Source organism: Schistocerca nitens, chromosome 5, assembly GCF_023898315.1.
Source record: "Schistocerca nitens isolate TAMUIC-IGC-003100 chromosome 5, iqSchNite1.1, whole genome shotgun sequence".
Classification (NCBI taxonomy): domain Eukaryota; kingdom Metazoa; phylum Arthropoda; class Insecta; order Orthoptera; family Acrididae; genus Schistocerca; species Schistocerca nitens.
The window spans coordinates 678,668,161-678,695,199 of NC_064618.1; the positions used below are offsets into that span (position 1 = coordinate 678,668,161).

The 27,039-nt window shown below is 42.4% G+C and overlaps 1 protein-coding gene across 1 annotated transcript in view; it reads right to left on the minus strand.

The window, feature by feature from the left end:
• LOC126260652 (protein enabled homolog) overlaps positions 1–27,039 on the minus strand; it is a 151,036-nt gene that overhangs the window by 31,201 nt on the left and 92,796 nt on the right. Inside the window, exon 4 of the mRNA XM_049957989.1 lies at positions 2,918–3,051. Within this exon, the coding sequence (XP_049813946.1) occupies positions 2,918–3,051 (134 nt within the window). The remainder of the gene's footprint in view (positions 1–2,917; positions 3,052–27,039) is intronic.

The following is a 27,039-nucleotide window of genomic DNA, read 5'->3' on the forward strand; positions in this document are numbered from 1 at the left end:
CTGCTGAATGAAATGAACAGTGTAGTGAGTGCATGATATGGACCGATAATAAATGAAGAAAGATGAAAGTAATGAGAAGTAGCAGAAGTGAAAATAGTGAGAAACTAAACACCAGAACTGAGCATCATGGAATTCTGCTATCTAGGTCGCAAAATAACCAATGATGGATGGAACATGGAGGATCTACAAATCAGACTAGCAGTCGCGAAAAAGGCATTCGCAGCCAAAAGATTCTACTAGTATCAAATATAGATCTTAAATCGAGAAAGAAAATTCTGGATGTACATACTGAGCACAGCATTCTATGCTAGAGAAACTTGGACTATGGGACAACGGGAAATGAAGAGAATCGAAGGGTTTGAGATGTGGTGCAACAGACGATTGTTAAATATTAGGTGGACTAATAAGGTAAGGATGAGGATGTCCTAGATAAAACCAGCGAAGAAAGGAATATATTAAAAAAATTTACAAGAAGAAGGGACTGAAATATAGGACGTCTGTTAAGACAACAGGGAATAACTTCCATGGTACAAGAGTGAGCTGCAGTGGGTAAAAGCTGTAGTGGAAGACAGAGATTAGAGCACATCCACTAAATAACTGAGGAGTTTTACCCCTGACGAAGATGACGGAGGTGGTCATCGAAAGCTCGGGATTTTATCCAAATTTGATGCGGCAAGTAAACCGAGAACTATTTATGCAAGGACTCCGTCGCGAAAGACTTTGTAGTCAACTGAGGATGTAAGTTACAATTGCTACTCTGAGGAGAAAAAGTTAGCACAGGAGAGGAATTCAAGGCATTCCGCATCACATCAGATCTATCAGAATACCAGTGACTCAAAAAGAAAAAAGAGTATAATTTTATAACAAAATGCCTGAACAGAGACATGTTAAAGGAAAACTATAACAAATTAAACTACACATCGCAATTCTTACACAAAAAGTAACAAACAGCCTCATACATTGACATATAACTGTGAATTTGTAACAAAATTTCCCCAACCAATTATCGCCATGTTGTAGCAAACTGCTTAGTCGGCAAGTAGAGATTAGTTATTAAATGGAAATACACATCTCACCAGAGCTGTCCTGACATGACACACGTGCAGTGAGGAGGGAGAAGGTATAGGAGTGAGGCCTACATGTGTGTAGCATATGGGACATCATGCTGAGATCTATGTATTTACTTTCACAACTATCTCAGATTGCTGACTAAACATTTTCCTATAGTATGGAGCACTTGTAATAATTTTTTCTGTAAAACGACATTGTATAGGTCAATTTGTTATTAATTCCGGTAAGAATGGTGATGTATGGGTCTTTTTTTTATTGCTTCATATGACAATGATGATGTTTGTGTAATTTGTCACAGTTAGTGTGTAGTACATTAAATTGAACAGAAATTTATCGAACTTTTTCTGTAACATAGTGATGCATGGAGTATTAAGTTACAATCTGCTGTTACTGTTAGATGTATGAGACAAACTGCCAGAACTTACTGCAGTGTGAAATTGTATTGGGTAAGTGTTACAATTAGATGTAACAATGGTATTGTATTTAGTATTTATTATAAATTTTCCTGTAATATATCAATGTATGAGTGAATTACTTACATTTTTTTTACTTTGACATGGTTATGTATAGGTCAATTACTACAATTTTTGTGTAACATAGTGATGTATGTAGTAATTTGTTACAGTTTGGCTATACCATCTCATTGTAGTGGGCAATTCATTATAGTTCTAGGGGAATTATGTGACAATTTTGCTATTTCATGGAGTGTTTGGGGATAGTTCTTTACAATTTCCCTGCAGCATGTCGATATATATGTATCTGTATCAATTTTGTACAACAGTTTGCCTGTAATACATCATTGTATAGAGAAGTTGTTAAAATTTTGCTGTAACATTGTGATGTATGGTGCATTTTGTTATAGTTTATTGTAACATGTCGTTGTATGGGGTAATCTGTTACAATTTAGCTGTAACACTATGATGCAGGTGGTAATTTTTTACAAATACATACAACAGTAATGATGCATAATATACTTCATAAAACTTTTTCTGTAATCTGAGCACATATAGGAAATTTATTACAATTTGGCTCTAACACTAACAATATATTTAGCAATCAGTTACAATATGCTGCTGCATGTCGATTTATGAGCATGCTATTACAATTTCACTCTAATGTGATGATGTATGGAGCTATTTTCCCATAATATCATCACAGATTTGGCAACTTGACACAATTTTTCTTTAACATGTTGATATATGTGGCAGCCTGTTACAATTAGATGTAACAATTTTGATGTGGTTGGGAATTTATTTCAATTTGTCTTCAGTATGCCAGTGAAAGTAGCTGTTTATTACCTGGCCATTCATAGTGATGCGTGAAGCAATTTCTCACAGTGGCACTGAAAGGGGGTTGAGATGCTGAATCTACCTGTGGAAAGGAAACCATAAGTCCACGTTATATATGATTAATATTTCTCATAATTCTCACAAAAGGAACATGAATTCTGTTAGTTATTTAAATAGCAAGAAGAACACCGGAATATTGACAAGAAACTTCAAGAAACACTACAAACAGACATAGTACATTGGTGAAAAAGGTAATAGGATGGAATGCAAGTCATCACCAGAAAAGAGCTCAATCAGAAAGTGCATTGTCTGACAGCACAGAAGCAATGTCATGGATCATATTACATACAAGAGGTGGACTACATCTGCTCACGTGAGCAATCTTTGGAGCCAATGCGTGCAATAATTTCGAACCAGTCATCTACCCATTAGTCAAAGGAAAGTACGTGGTGGAATTAATGGGAGGGTACTAAGTAAAATACGCATCATCATCAAGTTCTATAAAGTGAATAAATTCCTCTTGAACCTAACACACCAACACACAATCCAGCACTTACCAAATGAGACAGTCGTCATCATAGGGTGATGGCAGTGTCTGCACCCATTGGAATCTGCTCAAACTCTGCTCTCCTTGGAATCTGCTACCATCAGAACCTAATGCCACAATCTTGATGTGTGCTCCTATCTCAATCTAATGCCAGAATGTTTTCTGTACTTCACTGCCCACAACACAGGAATCACCAAAAACACTAATCCTAACTGCTTTTTCCCACTGATGTCACAGCTGCAATTATCTTTTGAGAATCTTGTGCAGTTCTTGAAGTAATTGTTTTCCCATTAAACAACAGTATGTGAACAAAATGGATAAAATTAATAAATCAATTAAACGTTCATAAAAATTTATTATACCCAGAAAAGCCCTAGCTGCCTCTTAGCTTTGGGAAGCAGATTGTCTTTTACATTTCCTATCTTTCCTGGTTATGTATGAATTACATTTGCCAAGGTAACATGGGGAGAAACTTTGTACCAGTTTCTCCAAATTCACTGTTACAACAGACTGCTCCAAAACATCCAGCAACTAATTCTGTACATGATTGCCCTGTGATTTCTCTACAGTCAAGATGTTGTCTACACACAAAATGATCAGAATCTTAAACATGGTTGTGAAGTATGGCTGTAAAGTGATTCTAGTCCTAAATTCATCTGAGAGGATCGTATTCAGTTTATGAATAAAAGGATCAGAAATCATATAGAGCCCAAATGGAAGTCTCCTGAACTGGTAACATGTGCTAAGTACTCTTGACAAGTCAGGTGCAATACAATTTGTCAATAATTAGGACATAGATCTATGGATATTAACATCTGTACTCCATAAAACGTTTGCAGTCGTTGTTCTAAGCATTCTGGTCAGTCGGTCACAGGAAAATGGTAGTATTACTTTATCTACATTCCAAAAATAGTCTCAGAGTGACTCTTTTGTGGGATTACAGAAATTGGACTGTTATAAATCTTATTGCCACTGTAATATTCTTTGTCCCAGCATTTCTTGCATCTCTTTTTCTTACTTTTTCCTTACACTGTAGAGCAATGGGTTACGAATTCACAAATAACTTGTGGTGTTCTCATTCATATTCAAAATTCTCAACAGCCTCTGCTGAGTCACATTAAACATTCCCATGTTCTTGCAAAACTATAAACAATTCTGTTCAGTTCAACTCTGAAACACCTACATCAGAAACTCCCTCTTATCGTACTCATGAAAACACATCTCTTTGTGCCTCAGACAGCAAAATACCCCTCATACTTTCACCCCCATCCAGTCCGTCAAGCTAAGGTCTCACTTACCCCTCAATAAAAATTTTATGAAAATTCAACTATGTCTCAATCCACACAACACAGTCTTTCATTGTAATTTTCTGCACAACACCCATTATATTAGTCATTGCTTCTCTTTCACCCAAGGAACTGATAAAAGTGACTCTATGTTTAATACCACCACTGCCAACAAAGTCGCCTCCAGCTCAGTTCCCTGACAATCGAATATTAACCAAGTCTGTCGTTTTATCTCTGGAATTCTATGGAAAAATGCTCCCTTAACCATGCATATTCTTGACAAAACAGGCCAAGCCCTCTTACCCCTTCACATTGCTGGGACACATTCTCACAAATAATCGAAAACTGAGTGCTTGTGGCAAAGACACAACTTACTCCAACTGAACCTACAGAAACTGACAAAATCAGATTCACAGTCAAAATCTTTGCTTCTGTCTTTTCTTTCGAAAGAATTTCGATAGCATTTTCTGTAGTAACAAAATTTATATTCTGTACTGAATTTGCTTCCATGTCCTTAATCTTCACGTTTTTCACTCTGGTAACATGTCATTGTTGTCGAGGTGGTCAATTTCTGGTGGACTGTTCTGTGGATCAACGGGTGAGTTGCGAAAGACATCGAATTTTGGTACCAAGTGGAATTTGTAGTCGAAATATTCCAACTCTTGTTGTGGTGAAAACCGTTGGACTTTCTTATTACTGTTCACACCTTGTACAGGTCCATAATCTTCCAGTCAACCACCACATTCCTCCTCGGGTCTGAAGTCGCACTGACATCTGCCGAGTGACAACTATTGCTAATAAAATCCTTGGACATTCTCATTACTAGTCACACAACGTAGAGATTTATAATCTTCCAGTCCACCTCCCACTCCTCCTCTTGTCTAGAGTCGCACTGATGTGCCCCATGACAACTACTGCTAGTAAAATTCTCATTTTAAACTGTGATGGAGGATATAATTTAAGCGGTGCAGAGAAGAGCCAGACATATTGTGGCAAAGCTTACACTATGGGGGGCGTGGTGGTGCCGCTAGCTGTGATAGCGGGACGTCTTTGGGCTATATAAAGCCGCCACAGTATCAGTTTTGACTGTCAGTTGCTGCTGACGAAGACAATGGAATTAAATGTCGAAAGCTCTAGGTTTTACCGTTAATTGACGCGTCAAGAAGTCCAGGAACATCTATTACAATTCTCATCATTATCGCTGCTATGACTTAACATTTTCTCTGCTTTAGCCAAACGGTCGTATAGTTCCTATCAGTGCCAGTTAATTTCTCCTGACCTTTTTAGCATGGAACTGACCTCATCACAGTCATCAACTGCAATAGGTACTGTACAATCACTGCTTTTACCCACACTCATTATTTCCTTCACACTCTCGGCTAACTTACGTACTTTCCTTTTCAGATATCAATATTCCTCCAGGGTATTCAAACTAAATGTTCCCAGCTTATCCTCCAGTTCTTGTACTGCTGTGCTGTGGGCCATAGTTTGTTCCTGATGTTTGAGCTGTTGTACTTGTACTACATTTAAATCCCTTTGAACTGTTTCCTCGTGCCCTTTAAACACTTCTCATAAGTCTATTTGGTCCGCTTCCATGTTTCCAACTCTGTTCTCGACCCCTGTTCCAATTCAAGTTTGGAATTTATCTTCCAAACTACTACATATTTCCTCAATTGTGCTGGTAAGTTTCTCTCCCGTTTCGCTGTATTTCCTGGCTCATTTTTCTTGTTGTTCACTAAGCTCGTTTAACTGTTTACCCTGATTTTTACCTTTCTCTTTAAATTCTTTCATTTCTCCCACAAGTACATTCATAAAGATCTCTGTGGGCGTTTCTAGGCCCATAGATCTGCCATCTTGCGTTTCGTTTTCACACAACTACTACGTATATGTGACGGAATCTGCATTTTTTGGAGTATTTTGCGTACTCCAAGACCAAATATTACGCAATTGCCCCAATAAAGGTCACAGTTTTTGCCCAATGAACAAAGAATCTGCTTCATGTTGTTACTATCTTTGAACCGAATATGCACATCCTTTAATGCATCTAAGCTGTAATCACACGTGCTTTGTGCTACTACTTCTCCCGATTCTTCTCGCAGCTCACACTACATTTTGTTCGAACTACCCTTTGACCAACTGCAAGTTACATGTGGAGCAAAGACACACACTGAAAGCACACTCATTAACGCATTGTGTCGGCATTGCCATAGGAAGGTCAAATTTCATTTATGAATGCACCAAACTGAGCAGTGATAGGGTTACCCAGAAAAACGAAGTGACACATGAATAAGGACGACAGTCATTCATATCTCAAGAATCAAAAATAAACATCAGTTTGCGACCACTGATAACTACTACAACGCCCACTGAAGATTCAGCAGAGAAATTTAGCTCAACAATCAATATACCGCAGACAAAAATTAATACATTAGGTTCTACAAAGTAAACATAAAGTAAAATAAATTGAGAATACAGGTATTCATTGTATTTCATGAAGCTAGATCTCTCCAGTGAACAATAGAGACTGGAGTTACAATGTCCTCTGAACGACATGTGGTCGAAGATCCCGCCACACATACAAAGAAACCCCCCTCCGTCTCTTGCTTAAAAACAGTTCAACTCAAATTTCGTGTAGTGCACCAATCACCCATGAATGCTAAAAGCGAAAGAGTTTGCTGAAAAACTATTAAAGGATTAACTCATTTTACTCAAGTCCCTGAACCACGAAAAATCTATTAAAAGGCATTGCTCCAAGAGGATGAAAAATGATATAGTCATGTAAATATTCGTTCTACTCTGCAAATTGAAATTTATGCAACGCTTCCCAAGGTACTATGATTCACTGTGCTCTGAACAACAAGTAGTTGAGCACACTATGGTTCGCGCAAGGAAAACCCTTCAATGTCCATAAGGAAAACCATATTACATTCGGGAACTTCCCTAGACGTCGATAAGGACTGAAGGTACAAGCTAACAACGAATGGACTTAAGTTCTGCGACTGTCCGTGGGGCACTGTAGCTGAATAAAGCCTTCGACGTATAAATCACTTAACTCACTAAAAATGCAAAAATTCAACCTCATGCTTCTCGCAATTACATTTAGTGTATTTCTCTTACACACTGTGAATGATTCGACTGTACTGACTATATAGAAGATTAAAATTTCTTTGTGCTGCAGCATATATGAAACCTAACTTACATACATATGGAGCAATCTGTAGCAAACTCACGGAAATAATGATTTATTTATTTATCGTATCCAAGACATCACTTTTACAAACTCTTTAAGTTTGCAGTAAAGAGGAAACTTAAAACATAAAGCAGTACAATACATGGTAGTGAGAGAAGTGAAGACTTAATAAAGTAAAATACAGAAACACACAAAACAATATTTATTTTAAAATAGGGGTATGATTCTGTCTGGGATTACAATCTTTATATACCATGACAAGCCGCAGTTGGTACGGTCTTGTCATTTGCTGTTAGTAGGTCCCTTATCGTGCACGGTTCGTCCAATTTCCTGCAGATTAGTAGGTGTTGTGGGTCTTGCAGTTCCGCACATTCGCAGAGCTCGTCTGTACTGATATAACCTCATTTCGTTTTGTTTATTTCCATCATGATACACCCCGATCGTAGTCTATTCACGGCTTTACAGATCATATATGGAACTTCGAAGCCAGCTGTAAGTTCTTCCCTGGAGCCTGGTCTTTCTGGATCCGAATTTCACCAAAGCTCTTTTCATCGTGCTTTAGGTGGTAAAGAGGTTGGATCAATTGTTTGTAGGAAACTCTTCCGTGATTTAAGTCTTTTAGGTTGGGGGTAGTGCCCAAACATTGGATGCCTGGGATCTGTTTCTTGTTTTTGTTTCTCTATTTCTGTAGCTGTTATCCTCCTGATGTCTGGAGGGGTTATTCCCATAAGTTGGTGCAACTGCTTTGTAGGAATTGGACAGAGGCAGCCTGTTATGATGCGTCCTGTCTCATTCAGAACTATATTTACTTGTTTTGCTATGCAGGTGCCGAGTATTCCGCAGTGGAGAAACATAACGCTAGAGCTGACGTACGGAGAACTGTGGGTTGTGCTCCCCATCTATTATTTATAGGCTTGAGGATGATTTGTCCCTGGCACTCCAAACAGTGTCCAAACAGTGACCCTTGAAAGTGAGTGCGCGGTCGAGTTTGACTCTAAGATATTTTGGTGTGTCGCATTGAGAGGGGCTCTGTCACCTCCAGGTCATATTGCGTCTCTTTCTGGCCTCTCTGGCGCAGGTTGAAAGCGCAGACCTGGGTTTTTGCTGGGTTTGGCTTGATGTGGTTGTCCACATAGTAATCAGCTACATTCTCTAGCACTATTGTCAGTTTTCTTTCCACCTCTTCAAATGTTTTGCCCTGAGCGGTAATGACTGTATAATCTGCATAGAGGAAGCGGAGTGCATCTGTACTACTCTGCTCGTCATTGGTGTGGATGTTGTACATCAGTGCGACAAGGACGCTATCTTGGGGTAGTCCATTTGCCTGGATCCCTCATCGGCTCGTCTTTGTCTGCAGCGTAAAAAGTAGCATCTGTTCTGCAGCAGGCACTGGATCAAATGCGCCAGTCGGTAATCCGTAGTAGTGTTATATATTTTTCATACAGTTTATTATGGTTAATGGTGTCACACGCGGCTGTAGGGTCGATTAAACCTGCACATCTGATTTGTTTCCGTTCGTAGCCATCTTCTATGTGCTGTGTATAGTTCTAAGTTTGTTCACAACATGACTTCCTAGGGCGAAACCCTGCTTGCTCTTTAATAATATTCTGGACTACATGTGTGGATATGTGGTTGAGGATCATTGTTTCTGGGACTTTATAGAGTTGTCAGAGGAGGGAGATAGGCCAAAAATGTTTGGGATCTGTGGGGCTCTTTCCAGGTTTTGGTTTAGCTACTATCTTTGCTTACCGCCAGGTCTAGAGGATCTTCATTTCAAGGACGCATTTGTTCATCATAGCTAATAACCACCGTCTGATAGCGGGTCTGAAAATTTTATTTGCTCTGGGAGTAGATCATCGAGTCCAGCAGCTTTGCTGCTGTTCATTAGAAAGATGGAGTCTTCTAATTATGACTAGATGGCCTTCTTGTTGATTGAATCTTTGAAGCTTCTTTTTGCATGTTTGCTGTTGGGTTTGCCACTGAGTAGGAGCTGATGTGCTATTTGATTTAGTGTAACATATGAAATTTTGGAGATCATTATTGACGTTTTTGAAAAATTGCCGGACCTTTCGGCTATTCTGTTCCATGTTGAGGCTCGTGATTAAGTTATACCATACCGTTTTTCTTGAGTCTGATATGGTATGGAGGAGTTCTTCTCCCACCGCACTTGTTTCTTCTGAAAATGGGTTTGCTCAAAGAGCTATTTGTACTGTTCCAGGAGAATCTTTAAGTTTCCGTCGAGGCTAGGTAGTTCAGCCTGAGGGGATGCTTTGCGGGAGACAGTTTTAACTAATTCAATCAATGTATCATATTTTTCAGGGCTCGCGTGTACTTTCTGTACCTCTTTGTCAAGTTCTTCAGTGAATTTCTCCCACTGGGCACGTTTAAAATGAAAGCGTCTTTTGAATAGGGTGGTTTGGGTGGTTGCTGTGTGAACAACTGCTTCTACCAGTCGTATTGTGGCTCGATGTTGTCTACTTGGGAGGAGTTCTCTCACATCAATCCTAGTTTGATGTGCAGTGAGTTCGCTGACGAAGATGTTATCAGGATATTATCAGAGGTTCCACTGGCTGCTGTTAAAGGAGGATGGAAGTTTGGGTTCGTGTATTAATTTCAGTCCTCTTGAGTCTGCCCAAGTTTCGAGTTTCTCTCCGCATTAGTCTGTGTTACTGTACCTCCAGGCTGAGCTATGGCAGTTGAAATTGCCATTTACTAGTTGCGTTGGCTGTAACTCTAAGTTGGATGGTTCATTGAACCTGTACTCGCTGTTCGGTGGCTTATAGATAGATGCCACTGTGCAGGATTGTATCTCTACAGTCAAGATTGCGATGCCTTCTTGAGGTCTCAGTTCTGCAGATAAAATGTCTAAGTCGGTTTTAGTGAAGACTGCGCTGCCGTATTGCCCATGTGGTCTTTCAGTCACTAATTTCGTTCCGTGGGTCTTCGGTCTTCTATTTTTGGGGCAACTATGGGTCTCTTGAATTAGTGTATTTTACATGCTTCAGCGAGTAATACGTCTTTCTCATGCGAGAGCCCTTCTGTTTTTATGAAAATTATCGTCAAAGTTGGCTTTAATAAGAGCCATTTGGTGGTGTCTTGGCGATGAAGGATTGGCCGTTAGGCAAAAACCTAACGTTGCCCAGGGTACGGCCGATCAATGTCATGATCTTCGAGGACGCTCCTTTCGTGCACCCCAGAAATGATGATAAATCCACACACTAAATTACCCCCATGATTAGCATGTGTTCCCCCTTAACATCGAAAAGACTGAAATAAAATTCGTTTCATATTACGCACTAAATAACTCAATGCCATCATATCTGGACTGTTTAGAGACGCGTTCCAGCCCAGTTTTTCCAGCAAAGTGTGTCTAGTGCATCCCAAGCCCTGATCACTCTTGCTAACCCTGTTATGGCAGGATGTCTATAGAAGCCATTTTCCCACCTAACTCCTGCTATATATCTGTCCTTATAGTCAAGCAAAGGCTCTCTGACTATTGTTCCTAAGATAAAACTGTTGGAAAGACCGAATTACCAGACAACAGACACAGGCTACTGTTTCAAAAACTCATATTCCCTTATAACAACAACTCACACTGGGCTAAGTGATAGGACAATGATATGGGATGAACACAGGTGCACAATTACCAATGAAAATGTAGAGAATAAAAGGATAATTTCCTTCTTAGAGGCTTATTACCTTCACAAAGAGATAGTGAGTGGCGAAGAAAAATAACCGAGACAAGAAATACCAGAAACAAACATGAGATGGCTCTGACAGATTCACCTCACATCGAGAGGAAGCCGTTCTACTACATGCAAGTGGCACCTAGCAAATTTCCAATTTGAAAGTCTCGGAATGTTCGAATGTGCTAATCAATTACTTCGAATAATAATAGAACAGTCAGTTCAAAAGTAAACGTGCTTGCCCCAATTGTGTAAGATTTAATAACCCACTTACAACACAGGATGTACATGTAGATGGTGCATAAAAACTTACACATAATATGAGGTACGTGAATCTGGAAGTCATTTCGTCTGCTTTGCGCCGGCCGGGGTGGTCGAGCGGTTCTAGGCGCTACAGTCTGGAACCGCGCAACCGCTACGGTCGCAGGTTCGAATCCTGCCTCGGGCATGGATGTGTGTGATGTCCTTAGGTTAGTAAGCTTTAAGTAGTTCTAAGTTCTAGGGGACTGATGACCTCAGAAGTTAAGTCCCATAGTGCTCAGAGCCATTTGAACCATTTGTCTACTTTGCTGTGAATCATCAATTCATGATATCGCCATATTCCCGCCTCTCTCGTCCTCATAGTGCCAGCGCGGGAGTTGCCTTCTATCACTGTAACAGTTCGCAACGCCATTGTGTGATATGGAGCGCCTTGCTGTCACAGCAAGGAAGACTGGCGTAAGGAAGTGAAGCGGCAATGTCGACTTGGAGTCAGTGCTGGGCGCCATGAACAGTATCAGGCAAGTACTTGTGTTTTGCACGGAACCAGCCATGGCATGCCAGGCCTGGTTGGCCCAGGGAGTTGTCCATGAAAGTGGGATAGGTGGTTGGTGCAGGGAGTTGTCCATGAAAGTGGGATAGGTGGTTGGTGCAGGGAGTTGTCCATGAAAGTGGGATAGGTGTTTGGTCCAGGGAGTTGTCCATGAAAGTGGGATAGGTGGTTGGTGCAGGGAGTTGTCTATGAAAGTGGGATAGGTGGTTGGTGCAGGGAGTTGTCTATGAAAGTGGGATAGGTGGTTGGTGCAGGGAGTTGTCCATGAAAGTGGGATAGGTGGTTGGTGCAGGGAGTTGTCCATGAAAGTGGGATAGGTGGTTGGTCCAGGGAGTTGTCCATGAAAGTGGGATAGGTGGTTGGTGCAGGGAGTTGTCTATGAAAGTGGGATAGGTGGTTGGTGCAGGGAGTTGTCTATGAAAGTGGGATAGGTGGTTGGTGCAGGGAGTTGCTGTGATATGTGACGTGACGGATGCTGTCACAAGAATAGAACCTAAGTGGGGCAGAGTTGGTTGGAAGATGACGAGTTAGGAGCAACAGAGCTAGTAACTTGCAAGTAAAGCTACAAGCCAGGTGCAGAGAAGCAGGTGCAGAGAAGCAAGAAATCAAAGAGCAAAGCAATGAGGCTGCCGGGTGGGCTTGCAATCAGGGCTGGGAGCAGGTTTCTCTCAACAAAGAGCATCATTCCAGTGGATGGTGCTCGACTTCATGGATCCAGGAAATGCAGCACAATCAGTAGTCTGTTGCTGTTAGCTACGGTGTGTTTCTGCTACGACCATTAACGGAAATAGTACAGGTTGTGGCCAGTGCAGTCTTGTAATGTAGGCAAGTGTGTCTTTGGAGGTCGAATGATGTTACCAAGAAATGACAGTGTTCAAATAGGCTGTAGGTCCTCGAGTACAAAGGCTGGAAAATTTATTACGTTGTTGTTTTGAGTGAAAATTGAATCTCTTCTTGTTTTTGGCTGGAAAATTTATTTCGGTGTTGTTTTGAGTGAAAATTGAATCTCTTCTTGTTTCTGACATTCTGCATTCTTTTGCTGTGCCAAACCGAGGGTAATTTTGGCCGATGTGTTCTATTGCTGATTTTTGTTCTCTTGTTAATTGCTTGTTTAGTGTTTAGTGTTCGATAGCACATCAACATATGGCTATTTATATTTTAGGCATTTGTACTTTCGACGAAGCTTTACTTTTTTGTGTTTTCTTGTCATATTTTCCTATTGTGCTTCAATATGAAACATGTTGGCTGCTTTATTGTGAATCTGTTGAAACATAAAGAGGCTGATTATTTTATGGCTTCTTCTATGATTTGAGATATGGGGTACTGAATTTTGCAAATTAATGGCTGAATATGTTAACTGTGTCACCTTGAGTATGCATACATAGTAGTTGAAATTCCTAAGTTATATAATTAAAGGTTGTTAAGGAAACACTCTCTCACAACCTCAGCCCATTTCCCACTCTCACCGTTAGCTGTACTGTGATTGGTAGTAGAGTATGGTTGTGTGTTGTGTTGGCATGGTGATTATGGGATAGGTGATATTGTATTTCTGTGTCTTGCGCTCTTTTGTTGTTGTGTTGCAGGAATGGTGGCTAGTTGAGGAAGGATGAGGTGAAGTATGAAGTTGCCATTCGAAGAAAGGCCCGACATGTCTGGTGCCCGAGTTGACCTAAGGGCTTTACCATGTATTGGAGCGCCATAGGACAAGATTTGCTATGGTAGAGTTAGATTTGACTGAAATTCAATGTTTATCAAATTTTCGGAAGGTAAAGTGCCCTCTCACTCAGAAGAGCAAAGGTTGCAGGTTTGGTCTGTTCATTACTTGAATCGGTAATGGGTGGAACATCCCTCTCCTTAATAGAATCTTGTAACAAACACTGCCGACTTTATAATTTACTCTACTTTTCGTTTGTTAATGTCAACAGCCACTGTTCCATTTTTAAATGTGTACGTTTGCACAAAAAATTAACTTTATAAGTATCACTACGAGCAGTTGATTGGCTAACAGTATGAGCCCCGACTTCCAATCTATTCTGTGAAGACCTCACATCAATAGTGCTTTTTACTTCCACTATATTTTCAGTGCAACTCTTATGGGATTCACCCTATATTCAAGTAACATAAAATACACTTTCAGAGCAGCTGGCTTTCTAAAACAGAAGAGACGACTTATAACACCGCATTACAACAACTTTCTTCCAAAGCACTTAAATAAAACCCAACTCAGTGCTCGAGCAAGGCTTATCAATTAAAACAGATGGAGATCGGGAATTACCAGGATCAGGAAAATGACATGGAAGGACTAGACCCTTTTAACTAACATCGTTTATAATTTGACAACAAAGATTTATTTTTGAAAGTAGCAACAGGTCCCTTTAAGAAAAACGGGTAGGGAAATCCCTGGCACGTTAAAATTACACACTTGAAAAGGGTTCAGAATGGTGAATAACACAGTACTGAATTACACTAATATCCTCTTAATGGCCTTAAACAAAATGCAAGAAGATAAGACTTGAAAAATACTGGCCTTTCAAAAAATTAAATTTAAAAAAATTAAATATACCAGAAAAATAATTGAAACTGAGCTCTGGCTAAATTTCTGCAAGCGAGTTCAAAACCAAGGCATTAGGCAGACCTCCAAAAGGCAAATATTAACTATTTAACAGACGTGACACTTCGCCTTTACGGCTTACCCAAAGGGTTCACACTAATTAATTAGAAATAAAATTTAGAACTGTGTCACAAAATTTATTACACACAACAATAACATTAAAAAGAAAATTACCTGTGCTAAGCCAATTAATCAGATACTGGACTCTTGAACTTCAGCAAAATTTTATTTACAGTGCAAGTCAGATATCATATTGTGCTCAATTTGAGCAGACATAGTTAGGACAAGCGACTGCAAACCGAAAGGAAGATTCACTAGGAAATGTTCGACAGCTGTCCAAACGGCCACAGGCAAGCCAGGCCCATGCGTCGACAAGCCACCGGCACACAAAGCTTTCCCGTCAACTTAGCTGGTGCTGTCAACAAACACCGAGCATAAATGTCACACTGAACTACACTACAGCTCAAAGTTATTGTTTAAGCACGATTGCACTTACAGATGCTTACCAAAAAGGTCATACACCCTAGGAAAAAAGCCTCGCTAAAAGTGTAAGGTATAAAGGGAAAATACTCAAAGGGAACTATAAATTCTTCCAGGAAGAAATATAAATGACAACTCGATAAGGTCTTACCATCAGCTGTAGGTCATAACACACCAAAATTAAAGGGTTGGATACTAATAATACCAGAGAGCACACTGGCTTCTAAAACATTGTGAATACAAATATCAAAATTTAGAAAGAGTTTGTTCTCTCGCATAAAACAATTCAGAAATAAAAACACATAACTAGATAGTTAATAGCTTCCTGATACAATTGTGCTCGAAAACTGAGCACATTACATACGAAGAAAAATCTCCAAGACAGATATGGCGCAAGGCACCAAATGACATACAACAAAAGGAACAGCCATAGCTTTAAGCAAGCGTAGTCACCCAATACAAACCGGGACATAAACCCTACAGCCTAAGGGTGGGCCGAATGTCGTACATCCATATTACATGAACACGTCATTTCAAGAATAATTAACCATGGCAAATTTTTAGAGAGAACCCTGGCCAGCGCCGGCAAGCGTGGCCGAGCCGTTCTAGGCGCTACAGTCTGGAACCTCCCGACTGCTGCGGTCGCAGGTTAGAATCCTGCTTCGGGGATGGATGTGTGTGATGTCCTTAGGTTAGTTCGGTTTAAGTAGTTCTAAGTTCTAGGGGACTGATGACGTCAGAAGTTAAGTCCCATAGTGCTCAGAGCCATTTGAACCATGGCCAGCGTATTAGCACAAATCGCTTAAAAAATCTCATAGGGTCAAATAACAAAGGCATGCATGACGAGTCAGTGAACATAAACGTGAAACATCAGTTCAAACAGCTTACGGAGCGGGAAATCGGTGCACAGAGCTAAACGACCAGATACGCACAACATAGTCGAATCAAACATTTTGCCTTCTACCCAGTCCTGGCGAAGAAGGGTGAACGACAACCCGGAAAAGACATCGTGCCGATCCCCACCGTCTGTCCCTTACTCCAAGCACTGTCGCTGGTCACAGCTCCACCCTACGAGAAGACTACACATATACCGCCCGCACTGAGCTATTCGAAGGCTTCCCCCGACGCCGCTGTAGCGATCGCTTTTGAAGTCTAGCCAGGACAGTGATAACCGCACAAGGGAGTAACGTGCGCTACTTGGTGAGACGCCAGCTAGGAGCTATCGATAGTGATAAAGTAAAATGAGCCTCCATGGCTCACAGAATTCTCTTGCAAACACGTAACTCATAAAACCCTTAACAGAAACCTTAAAATAATTTCAAATTATTTAACTAGATACAATAACGGTAGCAGCAACACTGTTTGACCCTTTACAAGAACGACTGTACAATAGAAAATTACTTACGCACACCCACATAAGTTTTGAAGCCGATTAAGTAGTGAGAATCTTTTTCACCAACTAGATATTAAAAAGGAAAACAAACATTTATTTTAAATACTTTTTTAATTTTGTGGTAAGGTGTTATCCCACCAAACTACTGAGGTCATCGGTCCCTAAGCCTACACACTACTTAACCTAACTTAAACTAACTTACTCTATAGACAACACACACACACATGCCCGAGGGAGGACTCGAACCTCCGACGGGGGGAACCGCACGACCCGTGACAAGGCGCCTGAGACTGCGCAGCTATCCCGCGCGGCTAGTCATTTATTAAAATACTTATTTAAAGGAGAAAAACTTTTAAAAAAAATTAATCATGTTAAACTTAACACAGTTAGTTCATGTCATCAAAGAAGCTACCGCCGAAAGAGACGCCGCTGAAATGTTCCTGGAAAGGGCAAACATCGCGCTTTTACTTCTATAAGATTGCAATGGGAGAAGCGCACCGTAAATAATCAAGCCACGAAATATAGCTCAAATGACTGAGACAAATTAATACTCCGCCCATCATGAAGCCATGATGAAATCAAAACAAGAGGACTACCCTCCACTGTGCGGCATCTGTCATGAGGCTCAAACTGGTGCAGAACAGCACGATGACGAAGCACAGCGGCGAAATAGAATGTTTACTTCCGCATAGCGCCACGAGTTCAGACACAAACTCTAAGGCAGCAAGCGAACACACTTCTCATTATGAAGACCATACTGAAACAAGTCAACGCAAGTTCACTAGTAGAACACACAACATATTTCATCACCATGGGATTGCTGACAGCATCTCTCTGAAATAACTTAGTAATCCGCGAGAAGAGTTCCATCAATCTCACTTGCCCTTCTGAACATCGACTGCACCGAGACACTCTGTCTGCTGTCTTCAAGCCTGCGAGCGTTACCCTCGACACCTAATGGGTTTGATTCCCGGCCAGTTCGGGGATTTTCTACATCCAGGGACTGTGTGTAGTCCTCGTCATTACACCATTATTCGGGGAAAGTGGCGATACCGAACAGTGAAAAGGTTTGTAATTTGTACGGGCGTTGATAACCAAGCGCCCTACAAACCAAGTATCACCATCATCATCTAATTATGAGGCAGACCACGCCTGCAAGCAATAAACTCTGCATTGACACCGACCATCTCAATTGCGTTCACGCTCCCACAGTGGGACAAATGTATTGACAATTACGGAGATTACTTTTGAAATACTAAACAGTTTTTTTTTTCTTCGGTCTCTTTTTCGTTTGATTGCCTCCTATATACATGTCGACTCAGAATAACGGGAATGTTTGAAATGAGTAGTGGCAGCCATGGGCAGGTGGCAGCGAGTAAACGGCCTGCCATTTCAGTAATCATTGATCAGTGGAACGGACAACAGCGTGCGTTAGCCATAAAAATGATTCATAAAAACAACGAGAGTTTGGGAGCGGTACAGAGAGTTTCGACGTTTTTATAATTTAGGACGTCATGATGTCGTTATGTCGAAACATGCGATAAAATGTTGGATAAATAACTTTGAAGAGACTGGATCTGCCCTCAAGCAGAAACCAACAGGACCACCAAGAAGTGTGCGTTCTCCAGCGAACATTGATGTTGTACGCTAGTCTGTCTTACGGAGCCCACGGCGTTCATTTCGTAAGCAAGCAGCAGTGGTTGGAATGTCCCGGCAGAGTGTTCGCAGAATTCTTTATGTGCATTTAAAATTTCATCCGTACAAACTACAGATGGTGCAGCAATTGAAGGACGGCGATTACCGATTACGATTAGTATTCTGTCAGCAAATGATAAGAAAAATGAACAATGAGGACGAATTTCTAAAGAAGTTGTGAATGTCAGATGAGGCACATTTTCATCTCACAGGTTATGTGAATAGTGAATAAATAGAACTACCGTTACTGGGCAAACACAAATCCTTTACGCGCTAGTAAAGTGACAGTATGGTGTGGTGTTCCATCACATTGGATTATGGGACCGTATTTTTTCGCAAATGGACAGAGAAACACAATAACTGTCAATGACAATAGTTACGTGGAGATGTTACGAACTTTCGTTACACCTGCTTTGAACAACTTTCCAAACGTTCAAGAAGCCTGGTTTCAACAAGACGGAGCGACATCACACACGGCACGGCAATCAATGGCATATGTGCGAGAATTGTTTGCCCACCGTGTGATCTCATGATTCGGTAACATTCCCTGACCCCCTAGATCCCCAGATTTATCCGTTTGTGACTTTTTCCTGTGGGGCTGCCTCAAGAGCAAAATCGACACGACTCGACCAGGAACACTGGATGAGTTAAAACAGATAATTAACGATGCAATTCACAGTATCGTAGCTGAGATGTTGCAGCGGTCAATGAGCAATCTCAACAGCAGATTTAACGAATGTATTCACACAGGAAGACTGCCATCTTAAGGACGTTATTTTTTAAAAATGTGAATGCCATCAATGTTTCGTAAATGGCAAAGTTGAAAGGCTTCAATTACTCTGAATGGAATTTCTTTCCTTCTTTACTTCTAGTTCTCTTGGATTGTGGAAATGTTCCCGTTTTCTGTGTCACCCTGTATTAGACAGGCCATGAAAAACAAAAGACTTTACACAGGAGCCAATACGAGGCAGCCGAATCTGCCGGCATCGCTGATTTACTGAATATAGTACTGACTATGAACGTGGGATAAACTAGTGCCTGTTGCTTACTTGTCGAAATCGGGAGATGAGGAATTTTATGGCCCACTGTATTACGTACACTACTGGCCATTAAAATTGCTACACCACGAAGATGACGTGCTACAGACGCGAAATATAACCGACAGGAAGAAGATGCTGTGATATGCAAATGATTAGCTTTTCAGAGCATTCACACAAAGTTGGCGCCGGTAGCGACACCTATAACGTGCTGACATGAGGAAAGTTACCAACCGATTTCTCATAGACATACACCAGTTGACCGGCGTAGCCTGGTGAAACGTTGTTGTGATGCCTCGTGTAAGGAGGAGAAATGCGTACCATCACGACTTTCATAAAGGTCAGATTGTAGCCTATCGCGATTCGGTTTATCGTATCGCGACATGGCTGCTCGCGTTGGTCGAGATCCAATGACTGTTAGCAGAATATAGAATCGTTGGGTTCAGGAGGGTAATACGGCACGCCGTGCTGGATCCCAACGGCCTCGTATCACTAGCAGTCGAGATGACAGGCATCTTATCCGCATGGCTGTAACGGATCGTGCAGGCATGTCTCGATCCCTGAGTCAGCAGATGGGGAAGTTCGCAAGACCACTACCATCTGCACGAACAGTTCGACGAAGTTTGCAACATCATGGACTATCAGTCCGGAGACCATGGCTGCGGTTACCCTTGACTCTGCAGGTGTACTCAACGACGAACCTGGGTGCACGAATGCCAAAACGTCATTTTTTCGGATGAATCCAGGTTCTGTTTACAGCATCATGATGGTCGCATCCGTGTTTGGCGATATCGGGGTGAACGCACATTGGAAGCGTGTATTCGTCATCGCCATACTGGCGTATCACCCGGCGTGATGGTATAGGGTGCCATTGGTTACACGTCTCGGTCACCTCTTGTTCGCATTGATGGCACTTTGAACAGTGGACGTTACATTTCAGATGTGTTACGACCCGTGGTTCTACCCTTCGTTCGATCCCTGCGAAACCCTCCATTCAGCAGGATAATGCACGACCGCATATTGCAGGTCCTTTACGGGCCTTTCTGGGTACAGAAAATGTTCGACTGCTGCCCAGGCCAGCACATTCTCCAGATATCTCACCAATTGAAAATGTCTGGTCAACGGTGGCCGAGCAACTGGTTCGTCACAATACGTCACTCACTACTCATGATGAACTGTGGTATCGTGTTGAAGCTGCATAGGCAGCTGTACCTGTACACGCCATCCAAGCTCTGTTTGCCTCAATGCCCAGACGTATCAAGGCCGTTATTACGGCCTGAGATGGTTGTTCCGGGTGCTGATTTCTCAGGATCTATGCAGCCAAATTGCGTTAAAATGTAATCACATGTCAGTTCTAGTATAATATATTTGTCCAATGAATACCCGTTTATCATCTGCATTTATTCTTGGTTTAGCAATTTTAATGGCCAGTAGAGTATGATCGGCGATGTCCTCTTCCTCCTCAGTTGCCTCAGTCTACCTAGCATAGATCCAGGGCAGTGCCTCTGCGTATGTTGATACTTTTTCCGCCACGCTCGTGTCGTTCCGTTACTGCAGCCCAAGTTCCTAACGACGTCGGCGTCACAGAAGCTCCATAACCGGAAGTTCCGGTCCCGCCGCTGCTGCCACCTGCCGGCTGTTGACCACTTTTCCCGCGAGACGATCAAAGCCGGCACGGCGGCAGCGGCTGGCTGGCTGCTGCTTTATTTACGGCGGCCGCTCCGCTCTTTGCCGCCCCCTCGCATCTGCATGCGCGCCCGCCGCCCAGAGTCGGGTCGCCGACTGATTGGATTGAGAAACCCGCACGAATTATTCAGTCGCCGCGCCGCGTACCTCTGAATCAGTCATCGCGTCTCCCCGCCGCCGCCGCCGCCGCCGCCGCCGCCGCTGCCACCGACCCTACTTTGAGGGGGGAGGGGGGGGGGGCGGACAGGCTGCTGAACACCAGCGGCGAACCTTGCGCTGCGTAACGCTAGTGGCCTGTCCTCTGTGAAGAACTCACTTCTTTATAAACGGCCAGGGTGCAGGCCTAAGCTTGGGCGCAAGGAGAATATTTCTCGGTCTGGCTGTTGCAACGGACCGATAAGCCCATTGGACAAAAAAAATTTCACCCTCAGGAGACATCTCTTTAATACGGTGTACATCCACCTCTAGCCGCGATAATGGCCCGAGGCCGGCGAGTAAGAGATAGCTCAAGTCTCACAGACACTGAAACACGACAGCTCATTTTTCAGGCGATTTCGAAGCTAATTTGGATTGCGTGATTGACTGTTATGTCATTAGGTAGGACCTATACGAGTAATTTCGCTTTTTGAGCTCTAAAATGGCTCTGAGAAATATGGGACTTAACATCTGAGGTCATCAGTCCCCTAGAACTTAGAACTACTTAAACCTAACTAACCTAAGGACATCACACACACATCCATGCCCGAGGCAGGATTCGAACCTGCGACCGTAGCGGTCGCGCGATTCCAGACTGAAGCGCCTAGAACCGCTCGGCCACTCCGGCCGGCTTTTAAACTCTGTAAAGGAATGTTCAACAACTTCATTTCAAATCACTCAATACTATTACATCTATCCATTGACAGGAAAAATGTATTGTTAATTTGTTTACCTGTAGTTAGGGCTTACCATTTCTTATCAGTCGAGTAACAAAAGAAATACGAAATATACTGAAATTATAATACACTCCTGGAAATTGAAATAAGAACACCGTGAATTCATTGTCCCAGGAAGGGGAAACTTTATTGACACATTCCTGGGGTCAGATACATGATCACACTGACAGAACCGCAGGCACATAGACACAGGCAACAGAGCATGCACAATGTCGGCAATAGTACAGTGTATATCCACATTTCGCAGCAATGCAGGCTGCTATTCTCCCATGGAGACGATCGTAGAGATGCTGGATGTAGTCCTGTGGAACGGCTTGCCATGCCATTTCCATCTGGCGCCTCAGCTGGACCAGCGTTCGTGCTGGACGTGCAGACCGCGTGAGACGACGCTTCATCCAGTCCCAAACATGCTCAATAGGGGACAGATCCGGAGATCTTGCTGGCCAGGGTAGTTGACTTACACCTTCTAGAGCACGTTGGGTGGCACGGGATACATGCGGACGTGCATTGTCCTGTTGGAACAGCAAGTTCCCTTGCCGGTCTAGGATTGGTAGAACGATGGGTTCGATGACGGTTTGGATGTACCGTGCACTATTCAGTGTCCCCTCGACGATCACCAGTGGTGTACGGCCAGTGTAGGAGATCGCTCCCCACACCATGATGCCGGGTGTTGGCCCTGTGTGCCTCGGTCGTATGCAGTCCTGATTGTGGCCTCACCTGCACGGCGCCAAACACGCATACGACCATCATTGGCACCAAGGCAGAAGCGACTCTCATCGCTGAAGACGACACGTCTCCATTCGTCCCTCCATTCACGCCTGTCGCGACACCACTGGAGGCGGGCTGCACGATGTTGGGGCGTGAGCGGAAGACGGCCTAACGGTGTGCGGGACCGTAGCCCAGCTTCATGGAGACGGTTGCGAATGGTCCTCGCCGATACCCCAGGAGCAACAGTGTCCCTAATTTGCTGGGAAGTGGCGGTGCGGTCCCCTACGGCACTGCGTAGGATCCTACGGTCTTGGCGTGCATCCATGCGTCGCTGCGGTCCGGTCCCAGGTCGACGGTCACGTGCACCTTCCGCCGACCACTGGCGACAACATCGATGTACTGTGGAGACCTCACGCCCCACGTGTTGATCAATTCGGTGGTACGTCCACCCGGCCTCCCGCATGCCCACTATACGCCCTCGCTCAAAGTCCGTCAACTGCACATACGGTTCACGTCCACGCTGTCGCGGCATGCTACCAGTGTTAAAGACTGCGATGGAGCTCCGTATGCCACGGCAAACTGGCTGACACTGACGGCGGCGGTGCACAAATGCTGCGCAGCTAGCGCCATTCGACAGCCAACACCGCGGTTCCTGGTGTGTCCGCTGTGCCGTGCGTGTGATCATTGCTTGTACAGCCCTCTCGCAGTGTCCGGAGCAAGTATTGTGGGTCTGACACACCGGTGTCAATGTGTTCTTTTTTCCATTTCCAGGAGTGTATATGAAACATGTAACAACTTTATTTATCTTACTATCAGCCTGCTATGATATTGGCTAACATGACACAATCTATCTTTTACTTGTTTTAACTCATAAAACGAAACCAGATTAACAATGTAAACAAAGTGTTTATTCAGGTTGCTGTGTTATATATTGAAGTAAAGTTCACACTAAAAAATAATGTACTCACAGTCCAAACGGGAAACATGATAGGAATGCTTACGATAATGTAGTTTCAATGTAATTAACAAAAATGTAATCAGCATTGTTTATTCGTATCACTTCACTTATTTTTTCGTGAAAACAAGTGGTACGTAATCGTCTTTGTATCACATTCCACGCATTTCAATTATAACCAATAGGTGATAATTTTTTTTGTAATTATCAACAACTTTTGTAATTTTAATTGGCGAATTTACTGTAGGGAATAATACATCAGTTGTTAGCGAGAGTATATAAGACCCATGAGAAATCGTGTGTCAGACCCAATTTGATGTAAGATCTTGAGCAGAACTCTGTGGCGTAATAAATTGTACACCTAAACAACAACTGACTTCTCACGGCATTTGAGAACTGTGGTGCTCTCTGACCCGTTTCCATTTCACAAACTTACAGGAAACATCAACCGCAGCGAAGCAACGAAATGGAGCTAAGTTGTGGTCAGTGTTTATTATTTCGGACTAACTGGATTACACCCACCAAATTTAATTATCATTTATTTAACCTTCCATTGACAGCAATAGCACTTCGTAAAGACCTTTACTTTGAATTATTTTCTGTTCACAACATTTATCCCCAGCAAGACGGTCACACCACAACTCTCTCTCTCACTCTCTCTCTCTCTCTCACACATACGCACACACACACACACACACACGCACACACAGACACTTACAGGCACACTCACTCATTCACACATATTTAAAACGGATTGCCAATGTTAGTATTAAAAGGTTAAAATCATCATGGAAGCAAGACTGAATAAAAATCAGGACACATTCATAGCATTTCTCGATCTGGAGAAAGAGTTCGGCGATGTAAAATGGTACAAGATATTCTGAATTCTGAGAAAAACAGGAATAAGCTGTAGAGAAAATGCAACGGGACACAGTCAAAGCATTTCTCGATCTGGAAAAAGAGTCGGCGATGTAAAATGGTATAATATATTCAAAATTCTGAGAAAAACAGTAATAAGCCGTAGAGAAAATGCAAGTAATATGCAATGTGTACGAGAACCAAGGAGAAACAGTAAGGTTACAAGACCTACAGCGAAGTCGTGGTATCAAAATTGAATAGGAGAGGCACGCTGTCTTTTATCCCCAATATTCGAAGAAATAATGACGGAAATTTCAGAAAGATTCAAGAATGGCATTAAAATTTAGGGTGAAAGGATATCAACGATAACATTCGCTGACGACTCAGCTGTCTTCAGTGAAGGTAAAGAAGAAATAGAGTAGCTGTTGGTTGGAATCAACACCCACATCACTTCAGAAAATGGATTGGAGAAAACTGAATAAAGACGAAAGGAATGAGAATTATCACAAATGGGAATAATGAGAAACTTACTAAAATTGGTGATCACGAAATGAAAGAAATTAATGAACTTTGCTACCTTGTAAGCAAAATTACCTATGCTGGATGAAGCAAGGCGGACATAATAAGCAGACTAGCACACGCAAAAAAAGCATTCCCGGCCAAGAGAGGTATACTATCACTAAACAAAGACATTAATTTGAGCAGGAAATTACTGAGGATGTACGTTTGGATCACAGCATTGTATGGTAGTGAATCGAGTGTATGTTGAAAACCGGAAGAGAAGAGAATCGAAGCATTTAAGATTTGGTGCTAGAGAAGAATGTTGAAATTAGGTACAGCAAGGAATGAGACGGTTTTCTGCAGATTACATCTACGTACATACTCCGCAATCCACCATACGGTGCGTGGTGGAGGGTACCTCGTACCACAACTAGCATCTTCTCCCTGTTCCACTCCCAAACAGAACGAGGGAAAAATGACTGCCTATATGCCTCTGTACGAGCCCTAATCTCTCTTATCTTATCTTTATGGTCTCTCCGCGAAATGTAAGTTGGCAGCAGTAAAATTGTACTGCAGTCAGCCTCAAATGCTGGTTCTCTAAATTTCCTCAGTAGCGATTCACTAAAAGAACGCCTCCTTTCCTCTAGAGACTCCCACCCGAGTTCCTGAAGCATTTCCGTAACACTCGCGTGATGATCAAACCTACCACTAACAAATCTAGCAGCCCGCCTCTGAATTGCTTCTATGTCCTCCCTCAATCCGACCTGATACGGATCCCAAAGGCTCGAGCAGTACTCAAGAATAGGTCGTATTAGTGTTTTATAAGCAGTCTCCTTTACAGATGAACCACATCTTCCCAAAATTCTACTAATGAACCGAAGACGACTATTCGCCTTCCCCACAACTGCCATTACATGCTTGTCCCACTTCATATCACTCTGGAATGTTACGCCCAAGTATTTAATCAACGTGTCTGTGTCAAGCGCTACACTACTAACTGAGTATTCAAACATTACGGGATTCCTTATCGTATTCATCTGCATTAATTTACATTTATCTATATTTAGAGTTAGCTGCCATTCTTTACACCAATCACAAATCCTGTCCAAGTTATCTTGTATCCTCCAACAGTCACTCAACGACGACACCTTCCCATAAACCACAGCATCATCATCAAACAGCCGCACATTGCTATCCACCCTATCCAAAATATCATTTATGTAGATAGAAAACAACAGCGGACCTACCACACTTCCCTGAGGCACTCCAGATGATACCTTCACCTCCGATGAACACTCACCATCGAGATCAACGTACTGGGTTCTATTACTTAAGAAGTCATCGAGCCACTCACATACTTGGGAACCAATCCCATATGCTTCTACCTTAGTTAGGAGTCTGCAGTGGGGCACCGAGTCAAACGCTTTCCGGAAGTCAAGGAATGTGGCATCCGTCTGATACCATTCATCCATGGTTCGCAAGATATCATGTGAAAAAAGGGCGAGTAGCGTTTCGCAGGAGCGATGGTTTCTAAAGCCGTGCTGATGCATGGACAGCAACTTCTCTGTCTCAAGGAAATTCATTATATTCGAACTGAGAATATGTTCGAGAATCCTGCAACAAACCGACTCGGCGAAGAAAGGATCATATGGATAAGCACTGAGGAGAAAGAGTCTGAATGACAGAACATGTGTTAGGGCTTCACGAAATAATCTCCGTGGTACTGTGGGGAGCAGTAGATGGTGGAAACTGTGGGAGAAGACAGAGATTGAAATGTAGCCAGCAGAACGCAGTTGAGAACGTAGGGTGCAAGTGGTATTCTGAGATGCAGAGGTTGGCGCAGGAGAGATATTCATGACGGGCTGCATCTAACGAGTCAGAAGAGAGATGACTCGTAAAAAAAATAGACATCTCGAAACCTGATTTTAACCCTGCAGTGTTTTACTAGGTACGCCTACCTTCCTCCCAGCTTTGAAATGATCATCTTAGAAAGTTGTAAGTCGATCTACATTTTAAAGTAGACTCCAAACAACTATGCAGTCTGGTATTTTTCACGTACACGAATCATTTACGGAAATGAGAGAAGCGTTAAATGACAGGAAGAATCCTTGTATGAAATAAGGATTGAACGTCGATCCTTTCGACTTACAGTCATAAGCCATCTAAAATGAAGATTCATGGAAATAGCTCAAAAGTATTTTAACATAATATGACAAGTCTATAAGAAGGAAGAATTTGTAAGTATGGTAGCTTAAACAACGAATATTAGCTTTAGCGGCCCAGTTATCGTTTCATGGCAGCAG